Below are 18,739 nucleotides of genomic sequence, written 5' to 3'. Positions count from 1 at the left end.
CCCGGAGGCCGCCGGCCACAGCCGTAGACGCGCGAAGGGCAATCCGCGTAGAGGGAATTTTTCGGATACTTCTCCATCACCAAAAAATATGAAAAAATACCATCGTTCGTATAGCACATGTGCCCACGTTGTGCAAAAAAACTCATGGTTTTATCGCGCTCCGAGTATTTAGTAATATTGACGCCGCATTGTTACCGCAGAACGTCTACTACCGTGTCATCGCCGTCCGTGAGGGGGGGCACGCCCCGGAGACGCGTCCCGCCTCTTCGGACATGCCACCACACCACCCCGCATGTATGAGGGCCCGGTGCGACGCTCCGGTGGCATTGCTACCCCCCCCCCCAGTGCCCCTGTCCCGCCTAACCCTGTAGCGTTTGACCACGGGATCTAGCCCTTTGACTTTGCACGGACGGGCTTTGACCAGTGGACCTCCTCACCCGGCTGTGTTAGGTCAGCCCATAGGAACACTTTGGAGCAACATCCGAGCCAGACCCACAGCAAGATCCCCTCCGTGTAGACCCCACGCGTCCGTTTCCCCCCTCCAGGTGCCGGCGGCAACGCCGTCCGTGAGGGGGGGCACACCCCGGACACTGTGGCCAAACCCCGGAGCCCCAAGACGGGCGTCTACGCATGCATGAACACTTTCACATATGCATCGGGACCCGTGCGATGTTTCGATGACATAGCTACACCCCCCCACCAACCAGAATTCCTTCCGTGTCGACCGTTTCCCCCCTCCGTGACACGGCGATAGCGACGTTCGTAACGGGGGGCAATCGATATACCATCGGGTATGTTTTTTAGATAAGGCATAATTATCTTATGCAAAAACAAAAACTAAAATAAAGTAAAAATAACAAAACAAAGTAAAAATAAAAAAATAAAGTAAAATACACGTATGCCGACGGCAAGGCCGTCGGCATATCTGTGCACACACGGAGGTTGTCCCATGGATCGATGACGTGGCGTGGCACACGGATCGATGACGTGGCAAAGGGGCCTATGCCGACGGCTGTGCCGTAGGCATACCTCTGCAACAGATAACCAAAGTAAAAATAAAAAAATTAAGTAAAATAAACGTATGCTGACGGCAAGGCCGTCGGCATATCTGTGCACACACGGAGGTTGCCCCACGGATCGATGACGTGGCGTGGCAGACGGATCGATGACGTGGCAGAGGGGCCTATGCCGACGGCTATGCCGTAGGCATACCTCTGCCACAGATATGCCGCCGGCCGCCATTACCTTCCGTCGGCGTAGGATCAACGCCGTCAAATGGTCAGCGCTGACCGGACAGGTGGGCCCGGGATATGCCGACGGCCGATCCTATGCCGACGGGCCCCGTAGGCGTACCTCGGGCGGTCCCGACGGCCTCGTCTATCGGCATAGATATGCGACGGCTTCTCTACGCCTACGGCCTATCCTTGGCCGTCGGCATAGGTCCATAGATGCCGACGGGGGCCGTCGGCAACCCCAATTTTTCTGGTAGTGGTGTGCGTCAAATTTGTGCTCGTGCCACTCAATTTTTTTACTCCCCTAAATATTGAGGATCCGTTAGAAACAGACATATTTTAGAGGAGCAACTCAAAAATTTGGAGGATGGGTTAAAGTTGCTCTAAGACCGTATTTGATCAGGACAACTCCTGCTTCCACAGTTAAACTCACACGGTCACACCCATCTAAAAAAAGGGTTATGCATTAAAAAAAGGTTGAACTCGCGTGTGCACATCTGTGTTGTTGCTGAAACGAGAAATGCAAACAGAGGCGCCGCTATATCAGGCGAAAACACAGCTTCCCAAGTAGTACGAGGAGATCGCCAATTCACCATGTCCGGCTCCCCTGGCCGTCAGCGCCCGCCAGGTCCTCCGTCCCGATCCACGGCGATCCACGGCGATCCATGACGGGGCCGCTCGCTCGACGCTCCCTGCTCACCCGCCTGAAAGTACGTACTCTCTCCAACGCATCTCGGATCCATGACGCCGTCGGGCGCTAAACTGAAAATTTTCATGATATCCTTCGTGACCGGGCGTTGCATCAGCAAAACTCTGAAGACATACTCAGAACAGAAGCTCCTCCCTGTTGCAGATACTGAACCAGAGGCTTCACCAGCTGGAAAAAAACGGCGCAACCTGCCAACAGTTGTGTTTGAGGATCTCCTACAGGTATGTATGTCGCTCCTGGCAGCCAAGTATAAACAGGATCGAGCAGATCGACCCGCTTGCTTGTAATTTCTCAATGTAATGCCTGGTAAACTGTAACCATGTAGGCATGTCAGCATGTGTATGTTATGTTGGCATAAGAAATCAGGTTCCTGCACATGGTAATTAAATTGGCCAACAAAAGTTACATACACGGCTTCGTTCCCACATTAGAGTACATAGTTAGATGTATTGGTTGACTATGTTCATCCATTAGTTGCAGGTCTTGATACAAAGTACAATTCTACATTCACTAGTTTATTAACAAACTATACTAATTCGATTCTGATTCTGTTGTATTGCCTATCTAACTGTTGAAACCTATCACACTTGGTTCCGCAGGACATTTTAGGCCATATACACTCCCTCTTGCTAGTGCAAGACGCTGCTCGTGCTGCCTGTGTGTCCAGTGGATTTCTTCATTCATGGAGAAGCTACTCCAAGCTCATACTCAACTGCCATACACTTGGGTTGACTGACATGATGAAATTAGAGGAAAGAGAAACATATTTCATTGACCAAGTTAACCAAATTCTTGAAAACCATCACAACAATGGGGTTCAGGTGGAGACACTTGAACTTGATTATGCCCCTTGCAGGAACAATATGAAGGCCTCTTGCCTAGACAGGTGGCTCCAAATCACAGTTAAGTCAGGGATTAAAGAACTTGACTTGGCCACACCCCCGTCACTCAAAAACTATAGTTTCCCTTGTTCGGTTTTGCCGGATGAGGCAGCTGCAAGTTCAATCCAATCTATTTGCCTCTTCCGTTGCGATTTTCATCCAATGTCAACACTTGGCCTCCTGAGAAGATTGCCATGTTTAAATTTGACTCTTGTCCATACTACCGAGGAAGGATTAGGGCACTTGCTCTCACAATCATGTGCCCTAGAGCGGATTGACCTCTACCATTGTAGTGGGATAGTTTGCTTGCGAATACCTTATACAATGCAAAAACTCAATTCCCTCAGTATTATAGGTTGCGGGAGGTTGAAGATGGTAGAGATCAATGCTCCAAATCTCCGCTTCCTTCTTTGTGGTCGTAATCATGTTATTGAGACCCTTCCAGAAATCTTGGTCAAAGATTCTTCTCAGCTTAAGGATGTAAATTATTCATGGATTCTTCTCTCTTACACTCATGCTTGGCTTCCATCCATCGCAAGAAATGTTGAGAGCCTTGCCCTATGCTCTCCTACTGAGGTATTTTTGTGTGTTTTAACACTTTAATGATCATATTAGATGCGCTATTTAATGTTGGATGAAACACATGACTAACCTTTTTATTTGTCGTTCCTTAGAATGTCAACATTTCAATCATGCCTTCCAAGCTCCTACAGCTCAGGAGGTTGGACATCGGACTCCGACGACCAGCATTGTCAGCCTTTTGCACAAGCTATGATGTCTTCTCTTTTGTTTCTTTTCTTGGCGCTTCTCCTGTCTTGGAGTACTTCATCCTGCGTGTAAGTCATTATCATCTCTTGGAGCTACCTACCAGTTATTATGATACACTTGTTTATCAGAACAATGCAAATAATGATGAATGTTGATCATACATATCTCTGTATATGCAGATAGAGTATGGTGCCCTTAAGCTCGATCTCGACGTGGTAGATGACAATGACAAGTATTTGAGGCGGAAGTTGGAGCGCCAACATGACCGCCTCCGGCAGGTGGACATCGCGGGATTCTGTGCATCCAAGAGCCTGGTCAAGCTCACGACCATCATCCTTGAGAACGCTCCGTCACTCGAGCGCCTGACTTTGGACCCGTTCTATAACTATCATGGGGGTTTGGGCACCACTAGCAAATGCCCCACTTCAACAAGGATTTGCCAATTCTCGTCAGCGAGAAAGACAATCCTCGTAGGGGCCCGTAGAGCCGTGGAGGTTGCGAGTAGGTACATCGCGGGGAGAGTTCCATCGTTTGTTCAGTTCAAGGTCCTAGAACCCGGCAATTGATGCCATATCGTCGACCGAGAGATATTACGTACCAATGTGGTTGGTCTTCATGTTTGAGAAGAGAACTCCAGCTGTTTTGAATGTTTAATTTCTGCAGGAGTGAACAACACCATTTTTTCCTACCTAATTCATACTAGTATTTTCATCCAAATAAAACTTTGAACAGTTCGAACCTTCCTCCTGGTTTGGCTTACTGTTCCATCTGTAGCTCTGCTAGTTGCCTGCATTTCGTTGATTAAGATCAACAAAAATTAAAAAGGACGGCAAAAAACAACCGTTGGCAGATCGAACCCCTGTCAACTGGGTGAGAAGCCGAAATATATAATTGACAGCTCCAAATGCCGTGGTTGAACTTGAACTCATGTCTGTATTGGAGACATGGAGAGACGAGAGGGGCATGAAACGAAACTGAAACCACACGGGCGAAAACGGAAACATACACGTAATCATCAAAACTCCCCAAGTGGTCAGGCGAGATCTCATAAGCTGGCAATAAGAAGGCAAAAACGACGTTGCTGATGACGGAGTCTGGGTCACTTATTAGGTGATGAAAAGCCGGAACACTTAATATACTAATACTAACATTAAAAAAGTACTCCCTCCATTTCATAATGTAAGATGTTTTTCAACACTTACATTATGGGACGGAGGGAGTAGAACAAATCGGATGCCAGCTTGGATTAACAAGCGTTGTAAGACCGGATATGATTAGGACAACTCGATCCTGCTTCCACAATTAAACTCACGTACGTGCACGCCCGTGTTGGAGGTGGAATCAGAAACGCAACAGAGCCGCAGCCACCGCCGTATCCGGCGAAAACACAGCTTCCCAAGTTAGTCAAGTACATACGGCGAGGTCGATCGCCGATTCGCCATGTCCGGCTCCCCCCGCCGTCAGCACCGGCCAGGTCCTTCTCCGTCGCGATGGACCCGATCCACGGCGGCGATCGACGACGGCACCGCCCGCTCGACGCTCCCTGCTCATCCGCCTGCAAGTACGTACTCTCTCCAACTACTCATCCCGGATCCATGACGCCGTTGAGCGCTAAACTGAACAAATTTCAGCGAGCTGATCTCATAATTTCGGTGCCGGCCGCTTCCTTCGCAACCGGGCAATAGCTTGGCCGTCTCGGTTGCTTTCCTTGTTCAAGCAGCTGCATTGGCAACTCACAAAACTGAGAAATACCGACAAGCTCTTCCGGTTTTGCAGATAGTGGACCAGCTGAGGCTTCATCCCTCGAGAAAAAGGGCCAACAACAAGGCCATATTTCTCAAGTTGCCCAGAACATGAGTCATGGCCGTGTCGTTCCGGATCTTCCACAGGTAGTATGTCGCTGCTTGCAGCCAATCCCAACGCAACGCCTTGTAAACTGTAACCACATCCATCAGGGGACAATTTCATTTTTTATGCTGAACATTCTTACCCTAGAACTTTGTTCAGGAAATAAATCATGAGGCCCAGCTAACTTGGCTGCTGCATGAGCCACACAAGTATGAGCTCTCTAGCTAGGAATATGAAACACCTGAACCTGTCTTGATGCAGTAGTTCTTGAGAGTTGAGAGTGCTTCTTATTTGCCAATGTCCAGATTGTCCGTCAGGATGGCTGGCTGCTTGCCGCTAGATTGATTCATTCCATGCATGTGTCCCTGACTGTATTGCTGTTGTGTATGTGCACCGGTCCCTCAGATCGTAATTTTTTAATTTGAGCACATAGTTATTAGCTGTACTAATGTGCTGTCTTCATCCATTAGTTGCATGCTGGTCTTGATGCAAAGTACAATTAATTGTACTTGCACTAGTTAATTATTAATAAACAATATTTTATAATCTGATTCCGATTCTGTTGTATTGCCTACCAACTACGATCTAACTGTTGAAACTTGTCACACTTGGTTCCGCAGGACATTCTACACCATATACACTCCCTCTTGCCACTGCAAGATGCTGCCCGTGCTGCCTGCGTGTCCCGCGGATTTCTACAATTCTGGAGATGCTACTCCAAGCTCTTACTCAACCACAGTACGCTTGGGTTGACCGACATGCAATTTGACAGAAGAGAAATAAATTTCATGGACAAAGTTGACCAAATTCTTGAAAACCATCACAACCATGGGGTTAAGGTGGAGATACTTGAACTACAATATCCCCCTTCCAGGAGCATCAAGCCCTGCTAGCTAGACAGGTGGCTCCAAATCACAGTTAAGTCTGGGATTAAAGAACTTGACTTAACTTTCAACATTACCTACCGCGAGGAGGAAAACTACAGATTTCTGTGTTCGGTTTTGTCCGATGAGGCGGCTGCAAGTTCAATTCAGTCTCTTTGCCTCTCCGGTTGCAGTATTCATCCCTCGTCAACACTTGGCCTCTTGAGAAAATTGACAAAATTAAATTTGACTCTTGTCCATACTACTGATGAAGGATTAGGGAACTTGCTCTCAAAATCATCCGCGCTTGAGCGTCTTGACCTCGTTTATTGCAGTGGGATAATTTTCTTGCAAATACCGTCTACGATGCAGAAACTCAAATTTCTCAGTATTATAGGATGCCAAAGGTTGAAGGTGGTAGAGATCAATGCCGCAAATCTCTACTACCTTCGTTGTGTTGGTTGTGATGGTGGTGATAACCTGACAAAAATCTCGGTTAGAAATTCTTCACAGCTTAAGAAAGTAATTTTGTCGTGGGTTCTTCTCTCATATGCTCATGCTTGGCTTCCATCCATCGCAAGAAATGCTGAGAGCCTTACCCTATGCTGTCCTACTGAGGTATTTTTTTGGATATAAAACCATATGATGATCATATTAGATGGGTTCTTTGATTATATAGTGAATACTGAATATTGATATGTATGCAACACTTTTTATGTTGAAATAAACACTTGACTAATCTTTGAATTCGTCATTCCTTAGAATGTCAGCATTTCAAGCATGCCCTCCAATCTCCTCCACCTCAAGAAGTTGGATATCAGACTCAGTCAACCAACAATGGTGGCCTTCTGCATGAGCTACGATGTCTTCTCTTTGGTTTCTTTCATTGATGCTTCTCCTGTCTTGGATTCCTTCATCCTGAAGGTAAGTGATGGTCCACATATCTTGGAGCTGTCTACCAATTTGTTTGTTACACTTCTTTATCAGAATAACAACAGTAATGATGAATGTTGATCATAAATTTATGTATATGCAGGTTGAGAAGAATGCCCTTAAGGATGATCTTGACATGGGAGATGAAAGCAACAAGTATTTGGGGCGGAAGCTGGAGCGTCGGCATTTCTGCCTTCGGCGGGTGGATATCATGGGCTTTTGTGCATCCAAGAGCCTGGTCGAGCTCACGATCCACATCCTCGAGAATGCACCATCACTCGAGCGGCTGACTTTGGACACGATCTATGGCTACAATAGATTTTCGGGTAAATTTCACAAATGCTCCACCTCAACAAAGATTATCCAATGCTCGCCATTGAGCAAGACAGACCTTGCGGGAGCTCGTAGAGCCGTGGAGGTTGCGGGAAGGTATATTGCGGGAAGAGTTCCATCGTCTGTTCAGCTCGAGGTCCTAGATCCCTGTAATCAATGCAATACCGGCAACCGGTAGATACTACATACCAATGTAGTGTATCACATGTTTATTTTCCGTAGTAGTGAACAATGCATTTTCGTTTTCTATTACACAAATGAAACAAATATTGTTCATTCATAGTATTTCCATCCAAATACAACTTTGAATAGTTCAAACTACTTTCTCCTCGTTTGGCTTAACTAGATGAATTATTGCGCCACCACGTAAAAACCAGATGCAACGGGGAAGTTAGGTGACTATTAGTAAGTCCATTTTCATGAGTTATCCGGAAGTATGGTCCTGATTCATGACATGATAACTTATTACAACACAATGTTAGTATAATTTTATGGGAAACAATAAAGATTCGATTTTTATATATAGATATGTGAGGTTTAGAAAACAGATGTGAAATTAGTTATTTTGGTCATCTACACTACGCAACCACATGTAACATAGAATTGCATATCAAAACGGAAATGGTGATCAATGTTCAGCCGACCGATTGCTAGCCATCTGGCTTCCTTCTCAAATTTCTTCACATCGTCCTTTCCCATGACCACATCACCGAGTTCATCCCCATTAAGTCCAGATGTTTCAACAACTCTTCCAAGCTCTCCACCTTCGTCTTCACTGATGCAGCGTCACTACTTCACCAGAACGTAGCTAGGAACCTTCCTCGCTATGGGAAACGAGGCAGGGGCAACGATAAAGAAAAAACTTTAGCCGGAGATTACAGCGCCGCCAGGTAAACTCTAGCAGAGAGGGTGGGTTGCATGGTGGTGATCTCCTTCTTAACTGATGAATAGATTGTGTGCTTTGATGGAATGGATTCACAATGAAAAGGTCAACCAATCTCTTGTTCGAATCTATGCAACTCATGGCATAAATTGCACAAGATGATTTGAGCGTTATATAGTTCGCTCGGGCATGTGCTGCCGGGGGTGGTAGTGGTATTAGACAAGGCGTGTAAGCCAAGTTGGGCTCGTTTTTTTTAGGGTTAAAGCCACTTTATTGATCAAAATCCACAGAAGGTGCGATACAAACTGGGTCATGTGGCTGGCCAAGCCAAACATGACGACCCGGAGCTAGGTTTCTAGCAAATTTCGCTAACCTATGAGCTTCGACATTAACACTACGACTTTCAAAAATAAAGTTACAAGAAAAGGGGGTCGATCTAGACTTTATTTCATGAATGATTGCTCTGTGAAGACCATTGCTGCCCTTTGTGATGTATTCCACCACATGCTTGCAGTCGGAAGAGATGATGAATCTTTGAAGATGAAGATCTTCGGCAAGAAATATAGGTTCCCGACAGGCTATCGCCTCGAGCGTCGCTGGATCACTTACTCCATACACAACTAGAGCTGAACTTCCCAAAAAGTTGCCCTGGCTGTCCCTGCATACAGCTACTGCCGACCCCCCTCTTTGGGCTCGTACACCCGCATCCACATGAATCTTCGCAAAATTTGCCGGAGGAGCTCTTGGTCGATTAGTGGTTCCTGATGGCGCATTAGCCACTCTCAGCTGTGTTGGCTGTTTCGCCCGCACGACGTTCAAGTCCGAAATGAAACGCAAGATGAAGGATTGTATTGCATGTGGAAATTGAAATATAGCCTCATGGATAGCTTTCCTCCTAGAAGTCCAGATTGCCCAAAGGGTAACTGCTGTTAGCACGAACTGATCATGCGATAGAGTTTCTTGCAACGAGAAAAGCCAATTTTTTGCACCCGGTTCAGTGTTCGCTGCTAGCTTGCTCCCTAGATCCTCATTAGTAAGAGCCCAAGTGCATCTGGATACTGTACACTCGAGGAGCGAATGCCGCCATGAATCCAGCACGCCACATACCCCGCATGAACTGGAAGTCGACATGTGCCGATGAGCACGGACGTCCTCTGTTGGTAGCGAATGCTTCGAAAGTCTCCATAGAAACATACGCACTTTAGCTGGTACCTCTATCTTCCATAAAGTTTTCCATGATTTCTCCTCCTGGTGGGTATTCGAGGATCCCGACGAACCACCCAGCCATGCCTCTCGCCTTTGCTGTGTCGACACTAGCATTCGGTACGCCAGCCCAAGTTTTCCAAGTTGGGCTCATAGGTGATAAAAGAGCGAATTGGGCTGGGGCAACTACGGCCTAAATGGGCTGCCAGCCCAAGAATATGATTGGGAAAGATGGATGGACGACGGCTGCCGAAATCACTTAGTTAAGGAGTACTCGTTGTAAAGTTCACTCTAACTTCTCAGGTTGCGATAAGTGGCGTACATGCAGCGCGCCACTTGTCGCAACCTGGGAGTTTTCCCTTTTTCGTAGATCCGTTTATTCAAAATGTTTTATCTCTTAAACCGTGCGTTTAAATTTCAAATCGCTTTCACTGTTGGATTCCTCGCGTTGAGATTTCAAAACTAGATCCCATGTTGATAGGTTTTGACGAATTTTTTCACGAAAAAAACCGGATGAAAAAACCGAACCAGGAGCACGGGTTTTTTCCCTTTTCAAAAGAGGCACGCCCGTGCCTCTCACGAAATCATCACTGTGCCTCTCGCGGAAGCAAAATCGTGACTCTCGCGGAAGGAAAAAAGAAGAGAAAACACGTTTTTTTCGTTTCCGAAGAGGCACGGCCGTGACTCTTGTGAAAGCACACCCGTGCCTCTCGCGGAAACAAAACCGTGACTCTCGCGAAAGGAAAAAAACAGAATCACGTTTTTTTCCGTTTCCGAGAGGCACGACCATGACTCTCGCGAAAGCACAACCGTGCCTCTCGCAGAAGCAAAAACATGACTTGCGAAAGGAAAAAAATAAAAAACGCGTTTTTTTCGTTTTCGAGAGGCACGGCCGTGACTCTCGCGAAAGCACAACCATGCATCTCGCGAAAGCAAAACCGTGACTCTGGCGAAAGCAAAAAAACAGAAAACATGATTTTTTTTCCGTTTCCGAGAGGCACGGTCGAAAACAAAACCGTGCTTCTCGCGGAAGGGAAACCGTGACTCTCGTGAAAGGAAAAAAAACGCATATTTTCATGCAATTTTTTTTGTCCAAAAGCTAAGAAAAACCAAAACGTTGAAAAACCCAAAAAAAACCGTTTAAATAGCCGAAAACGCGCGCGGAAAAATAAAAAAACAAAATCCGGAGGTAGCGCCCAGAGCGCGACACGTGACGAATGGTTGAGAGCGTGCCAAGAAACGCTGATCGTTGCGAGGCTTCCGAAGGAACACTTGTTAACTAATGGCTCCCGACGGCTGCCGAACGGAACCATAGTCGGAACTGGACACGATATAGTTGAGAGTCAATGATTTCAGAAACCCTAACCAGCGGAGTCATCTCTCTCTATTCGCTCCGGCAGCGGATTGGATTGACGATTCGAGGCCGACAGCACGAGCACGCGGCCGCCGCTTGGAATCGCCTCTCGCTGCCACGTAGAGTAATCGCCCTCGCCGCCGCCACCGGTAGCCAGCAAGGTCCCTTCCTTCCTAACGAACCCCTTCTCTCCTTCATGCGCGTGCTTGCTGGGCTGCTGACGGCCTGATGCTCCTATTTGCTTCGATGCTAAAAATTTCTGTCTTTATTACTTGACATATATTCGCCCTATCACTGTATGGCTGTTCATGTAGCATCGTGTCTGTACCCGTGTTACGGTATCCCATGTCCCCGTATTCGTAGCGTCCTGTGCTGCATATTGTTCATGTTTAGGTATGTGGAAGTGTACTAATTTATCTGTCTTTCTCATGCAGATCCAACGCGTGAAAGCACATATATAACTGGCTGGAGAGCATGGAGCAGCAGCAAAGTAGGCTTCCAATATCTCAAGATATTGTCCTGGAATGTGGCGACACTAGGGGAAAAGCTAAAGAGGAGAGGTAATTCTAGGACACACATCCTCGTTCACAGGGCCGTATCCCGGAAATCTAGGCCCCGGAGCAAGATCACAATTTAGGCCCCGTTGTATAATAAAGCCAATAAAAAATATTTTTATTAATCACTGTATATTTGTGGTAGTAGTATAGATTTTTTTAGCAATGTGGTAGTAGTAGTACAGTGTTTCAAAGGATTACATCACACCAAAAGAAAAACTTTGAGCTATTAGGATACCAGAGGGTGCACGGACTCGAGAAAGAACGATGTAAAGTTAATTTCCAGGGAATTAATTCGGGGGTTTGATTTGCCACTGAGCACTGAGGTCTCAAGGAAGACAGAGAAGAGCACTGTAGAACTTGATAAGTAATCTGCTTCAGGAGTTCTCCTTGCGTTATGCAGAGAGATAGGTTTGGTTGTGGGGCCTCGGTCGGTGGTGGTTCCACGGTTGACTGCTATTTTTTTCTCTTTACAATTTCATTTCACAGTTCATTAGTTTGCGATCCACTTATTATTAGTACGTGCTTAGCAAAATTAGGGGCCCCATAGTTTTGGGGGCCCTGTGCGGCTGCTCCGGTTGCACATGCAGAGATACGGCCCTGCTCGTTCATGAATTCAAACTCTTTATTAGTGTCCTCTTGAGTAATAGTCGCTCGCTCCTTCCATTACATAATATATTTCATGGTGCATTTAACGAAACTAAATTTGGCGTGTTCTATTTATTTATTTTCTATCCTTGTATTGTTGTATTGTAGGCAAAAATCTACTACTCCAATCTTCAATCTTCAATATTCCACGTCTCTATTAGTGAGTACTTTGCATGTGTGCCCATGCGACCAATATTCCAATGGGATTTTTGCCTATATAGAGAAAGCACATGCATGTATGCAAAAAAATTCCACCCCATGTTGACATCATCACATTAATCCTGATTTTTTTAAGGAATGATTAATCTGATTAGCGATCAGTCTTCACTGTTGAGTTTGTCTCGACGAAGGCTTCGAAACAAGATCCCATGTTGACATGTTTTGATAATTTTTTGCTGTCGCCACCCGTTGATAGATTATGTTACTGTAATTGTCATCCTATATACTTAAGAAGTTCACCCCCACTACTTGATTTATCTTGACATGCAGCCTATCCACCTCAGCAGCCTTGCCACATCAGCAACTCTATTTTTTTTCTAGCTAATGCCATGTGTTGCATTTAGTTACACAAGTGGGATTTAATTTTCATTAGTACGCAACCAGCCTTGGTCACTGAAGCGACCTGCCGTTTCCACTTCGTTACAGAAGCCCACTGGAATAGAACAGCCCACATCCATCCTATCCCACCTCCACGCAGATCTCATCCTCTCCCACAACCAATGTTGTTTCCCCTTTATCTTCTTCTCCTTTGTACGGCTCCACTCAGGAAACAAATCACCATATTCATCTCCGCATCAGCCGTTGCACAGCTACGGGAAGATCCTCGCCTTCAGAAGCGCCAGGGGTGCTGATGGCGTCATACCACTGCCGGACAAGCCTTTGTTGGTCGTCGCCGGCAGAGCCGCACGCGGTTGCCGATCGGTCCACGTGATCACCGCCCTTAAATTGATTCTTGCTGCAGATGAATCGAGCCCCGCAAGCTACGCTGGACCAAGCCCCGTGCCCCGATGTCCACCAAAGCTCCCGATGAGTCACATGCGCCACCATCGGCGTCCTCCTCCAAAATCGCCCGCACCAAAGGTGGATGGATCTCCTTCCTCTTATATGTCCTCCGATCTGAGCAATTATTTTGATTTATAGCTTTGTTTGGGTGCTCTGATTTGGGTGTTGTAGGAAAGCCTTTTTCTGAAGAACATCCCTCCTACTCCTTCCTTGGCCATGGTCTCATGGTTGTCACCGGAGATACAGACGCTACTGCCGGTGCGGTGGGTTCCTGACTTCCAGGTGGGTACCATCGCCTCCATTGACTCCCCGCTCTCCTTGTAGTATATTTATGGTGATTTAACTATTGATTTTCATAGAATAATTTTGGTGTTTTTCAGTACTATGCATTCTCTTTTGATGTGCTAAAATGTTATGCAGCTACTAGATTTGACTGATTCTGATAATATTGTGAATATATTCATTGTTTCATTGAATTTTTGTAACTTCGATGTGCTCTCATATGGCACCCATTGTAAGTATTTCAATCTATTTTTCCTCGAGATCTTATGTGTGCACACAAAAAGGGGAACTGAAGTCACTGAAACCACTAGCAAGAAAAAAGAAGTTGCTGAAATTTTGCAACTATTTCCGTTTCTTCATGCTTCCGGTGGACAGATTATAAAACATCATGTGCTACCTGGTAAACGAAGTAAATCAATCAATTTTGAAGTGACATAATACTTAGTGGTGTCTAACTCTGAACCATTTTCTAATTTTCCTTTTCTTCCTGAAGATTACATCCCACACGTGCAACGGTTTGAAGGTATATGTAAGTTTATGTTTCTAAGGCAAGTCATATACATGTTTTACCAGTAATCATCATGGCTCGCTTCCTTTCTTCGCTGGAATTCCACAATAATTAGTTCCTCTATACAAGTGTTCCAGGTAGATTTAAGTAAAGAGAATATACCATGGATGCATAAAATTGATTATTCTGGAGTTTCATCATTTGCATGGTCGAGGGCAGATATCTGAAACTGAGAACATTGTTCCAGAAATCATGTACTTATTTTGTGAGAACTGAAAATATGATAATTATGGCCTCTTAAGACAAAGATTCAAGTTTCTTGACACTCATGTGCTACTTTTGCTCATTTTATTTGCTTAGTCACACTCAAGAGTTCCCTGCAGGTGTCACAAGCTCACTTAAAGTTCACAAAATTTAGGTTGTCTGATTCACAAGATGACAAATAAAAGAGGTATGGGGTTATGATTCTTCTGCGAAGTATATTTCTCCCTATTGGTATTTCATTTGTTTAATTTGTATTTTGATTATGATTCTCATGGAGTACTCTCACCATCCGATGAACGCGTGTCTAGCAGTAGTAACAGCCGGTTGAAGCATCGGCTTGGTAAGGAGAAGGAGCACTATTATGGCAACGGGATTCACACATCTACAATGCAGTCAACTATGGCAGAAAAGATACCGGTGTAATGACTATTTAGGTAACACCAGAGATCCCAAAACAATTAAGGCCTGCAAACATTCTATCGATGCTCTAATTTTCCCTGGTGCATTGTGTTTGCACAGAACATAAAATTTTATTAACCATGTTACCAGACCATTCATGAAGACAATGCTATCATCCTGTTGATGCAACTTCTATTCTTTCATTCCTTTTTTGGGTTCACATTTGCACATATCTTACTATCGTGCATTGCTGAAGATGTCCGTTGAATTTACTTTGTAAACGTGCAGAAGTGTTCTTTGATGAATGATGTTGTATGTAAATAGTTACACATACTAAGAAATTTGACTTTTTAGAGAAAAATATCCACCCTTACAAAGTTACTATGCAATATTTTAATCATGTTCTCTCTTTTTCACTCTGGCTCAAATGTCGACTACAAATTCTGCTGTTGAAAAATTGTTGGGAAGTGCACTTCACTACGCATTTGATGTGGTATGTTTAGAAGGATAAACCTTACGATTCTGTCATGACTAATAACATTTGTTTACCCCCTGTTGTTGGATGGATCAAAGTAAATGTACATGGAAGTTTTGATGGAGAGTTTGCACAATCAAGACTCGAGTTATAGCTAGATGGTGATGTTTTAGTTGAAGCTTGAAGGTTCGGTATGCGGGTAAATGACCATATACATCTAATTTGATTGTTCGTCTATTCTTCAAACTTTGAATGATAAATGGTACGAGGGTCGATCTTGCCTAAGTGCATATGGACCACTACAGCCATATCATTCTGAAGTATGGTTGTCAACAGAGAATCATTCATTCATTATCGTGATGGTCCTTTTAGCAGAGTTGTTTTTGCGGAGTAAACTATCTATTTAGGCAATAGTTCCCGCAGCAACGCGTGGGGAATCATCTAGTTTTAGTAGCGAACGGTTGTCATGATGATTCTGTACACCTAACAATACTTCTCTATAGTCTTATGTATCATTCTTGCATGCAAGAGAGAGGGGAGGAAGCCACATCATGGGAAAACATCCATGTGGCTACCTAGTATTGTCCTTTATTGTTGTGTGTGTGTGTGTGTGTGTGTGTGTGTGTGTGTGTGTGTGCGCGCGTGTGTGTGCGTGTGTATATGTAATGTATGACTTAATGATGATATTTTTGGCATGATTTGTTGATATCATTCATCGTGCAACCTTTGATCATCAGCACAAGAAGTGTGCAACCTTTAATCATCAGCAAAAGATGGGCACAACCTTTGAGCAACCGACCTTTACTTGGACCTGTTTTGGGTGCGGTGCCAATACTACCAGATCCTTCGATTGCTGTACATGGACATGGTTTGGGTGAGTTGCTGCCAGGGCTGATCACTATTGAAACTGCTTATGTTCGTGTTGTCAACTCTCCTTTGATATCGTTACATGGGCCTTGGTTGGGTGAGGTGCGAGGACTGATTAGTGGGAGTCAAACTACTTGGATTGGGAGTTTGGTTGAGCAAGATAGGGTTGATTTGATCAGCAAATCTATCCCCCCAGAACCAGTTGAGATGTGCAAATCGACTCTTACTGGCCAGACCCTTTTTGCAATTTTCTCTATCCACACCAATTTATGCATGATCAAGTCCATCATAGCGTATGATGATCATGGTGGAGTTCTCATCTACGAGTACAAGAATGGAGACGAGGAGCAGTTTATTAAAAGAAGAAACCTTTGGCTGTCAAAGCATATAGGAAAAAACTTCTAGTTTTGTGGTATGGTGTTAATTCATGAATTGGATTATCTTTTTCTTTCAGTGATTGTGGAGACTTCTCAGTTGAGCCTTTTATAATATATATGCAGGATTCACTTGTGCTCGATGACTCGAGCCGTGCCATGTCCGCTTATGTGGGGTGCTGGATCATTGAAATGGATGTGCCAGTTGAATCTTCTTTGCTGCCTGAAAGCTTTGCAACCGATGAAATACCTGGGCAAGTATTCGAGGCCACATTAGATTTGGATGATGGTTTCCTTGACAAACCCAGGAGCAGTTTGGTTTCGGTCAGAGGGGAATTTATATGTTTCACATCTGTAGTTTTCACTAATGCAGTCCAATCTTCAATCAAATTTATACTCCATGCTTGCCTGGAAGAAAATATCCAATTTCTTTAGTACGCTAAAGTGCAGGGAGAGCTTACATTAATTGTAGGAGATTTCCCCACTGGATACACTATTTTCAAAAACAAGGTTGAGGATGATGTTGTGGATTTCATGACCTGCAATCCCTGCAGAGACGATTGTAGAGCGTTCGAGTTTCCCTTAACTCGGGTCATTCTTGCTTTACCCATTGGATCTCCTGTACGTGTTACAGGGAATTTGACTGTGGGACATATGAGAATGGTTGTAGATCAGTATTTGGTGCTAGACAGGGATATTGTACGGGTTGAATGGGCGGTGGATCAGTTTTTCAATGCTAGTATATGCATCGAGTCAACTTCTTTTTTCTAGTCTACTCTGCACATCAAGCAAGAGCACATGCTGTACTTTGAATGTTTTATAGTTTTTCGTTGTAAAACTGCTGCTGAATGCAATTGCAATGTTGCTCTTTATAGTTGATTTGTCAAGGATCGTCGGGTCATTGCTTCTGGGATTTTGCTTAGGGTTGGTCTTTATGGAAACGTGTGAATAATGAAAGTTTTAATAGTAGCATTATTCCCACTAATCCTACCAGTTATTTTGATGATGGCTAACCTGTGGTGGCATTCTTCAGTGCCGAATTCTTCGAAACAAATGACGTCCAGGAGCTTGGCTGAGACTGCAAATGGCAAACTGCCGGTGCTGTGCATCTGTAATGTCTGAAGGAGGTGTTGGTAAAGTTTTAAGAGTTGGAGGAGAGTGTAGTTTCTTTGTACTGTATTTTGGTGGTTTGTTCGAAAGAGTAGCTACTTCGGCTAGCTAGTTCGGTCTAGTTTGGCCAAGGTGTTGACGTTGTCATGCTCACTATGTTGGTGTTCTATAAGACAGAATGTAGTCCTTGAGGCTGGATGGGCCCAGTTGCTAGTGGCAAGGTTGTGATCTCATCTGATGGTGCTGTTGCACGCCAGGTCGAAATTTCAGTGATGTTGGTGCCCCACCTATTTATCTCCTGTTTTATTCTCTTCAGCCGGACAACATTGGTTGTCTGATTATCTGGCAAAGTATTTGATTCGTTCGTTCGTGGGCCTTCTCTCGCGCTCCCACCCAATTGGGCCTATAACTGACTCTTTTTTCACTACCAATTTGGGCTATCGGCCCACTCCAATCCCAGCGAATGGTACGCAATGTGTCATTTACATGGTCTGCCGTCAGGAACATCGTACTAAGGAGAAGTTGTGTTTTTACTGAAAAAGTTGTGTTTTTACCGAAAAAGTTGTGTCACCTCAAAAAAAGTTGTGTTTTACTGATAAAGGTTTTTTTTGTTTACCAAAAAAGAGAAGTCGTGCCTCTCTGGCATCGTCATCCTCAGCCTCGAGCCCCTCGAACAGACACTCCCGCAGCGCCGCGTTGATGTGAAGCTAGCGGCACTCGCGGGTCGATTTGTGTGGACAGGGACGGGAACATCGTGCGCCCGATCCTCGTCAACACCTCTGCAACCTTTATTATGTTCTACCTTCGAGTATTACCCCGTGGTATCTCGATAAAATCACAGAACCATATTACTTCTTATGAGTTCTTCTTCAAGTATTATTTCTCACTGTTTCCAAATTTTCCCCGGGTTCAGAGTTGTTAGACACTCAGGGACACCGATAGTGAATCGAGTCCGTAATCTGATTCATTAACTCTAAGTAATTTCCGTTGCTTATGAGTTTAATAATCCTTCAAGTCATTCCTAGCCCGATTGGCTATATCATTATCGTGCTAAATTATAATTGTGCTACCTGGTCCTTCTTCTCGAAGCACAATTTTCGACGATGAGCTAATCTTACGTCGAACTTCCTCGTCATATCGTTTCTCCTTGAACATGAAACTTGATTTCGAGTTTATGTCGTACCCTTGGTTCCCATAACCTTTCGCTTCATCATCATTTGACTTGATGGCATCGCCGACCGATTACATC

The 18,739-nt window shown here is 44.8% G+C and overlaps 1 protein-coding gene and 1 pseudogene across 1 annotated transcript; both read left to right on the top strand.

Moving 5' to 3' along the window:
• The first annotated feature begins 1,448 nt into the window (after positions 1 to 1,448).
• LOC147992504 (uncharacterized) lies at positions 1,449 to 4,237 on the top strand. Its single transcript, XM_087539041.1, has 6 exons — positions 1,449 to 1,493; positions 1,804 to 1,942; positions 2,086 to 2,162; positions 2,541 to 3,398; positions 3,497 to 3,658; positions 3,770 to 4,237. Exons 1-6 carry the CDS (start codon positions 1,449 to 1,451, stop codon positions 4,154 to 4,156), a joined length of 1,668 nt encoding a protein of 555 aa, XP_087395167.1. The 3' UTR covers positions 4,157 to 4,237.
• Positions 4,238 to 6,052: 1,815 nt separating this feature from the next.
• On the top strand, positions 6,053 to 17,502 carry LOC147992503 (uncharacterized; annotated as a pseudogene).
• The last annotated feature ends 1,237 nt before the right edge of the window (positions 17,503 to 18,739 follow it).

Source organism: Triticum urartu, chromosome 1A (genome assembly GCF_056163025.1).
Source record: "Triticum urartu cultivar PI428250 chromosome 1A, HENAU_Tu73, whole genome shotgun sequence".
NCBI lineage: Eukaryota > Viridiplantae > Streptophyta > Magnoliopsida > Poales > Poaceae > Triticum > Triticum urartu.
This window is presented reverse-complemented; position numbering and strand designations above follow the sequence as displayed.

Bases quoted from the DNA above. Each gene is read 5' to 3' on its own strand.
- LOC147992504 (XM_087539041.1), top strand. From the start codon at position 1,449: ATGCCGACGGGGGCCGTCGGCAACCCCAATTTTTCTGGTAGTGGT. The intron at 1,943-2,085 runs GTACGTACTCTC...TCCCTGTTGCAG, and splicing joins CCCTGCTCACCCGCCTGAAA to ATACTGAACCAGAGGCTTCA. The intron at 3,659-3,769 runs GTAAGTCATTAT...CTGTATATGCAG, and splicing joins TGGAGTACTTCATCCTGCGT to ATAGAGTATGGTGCCCTTAA.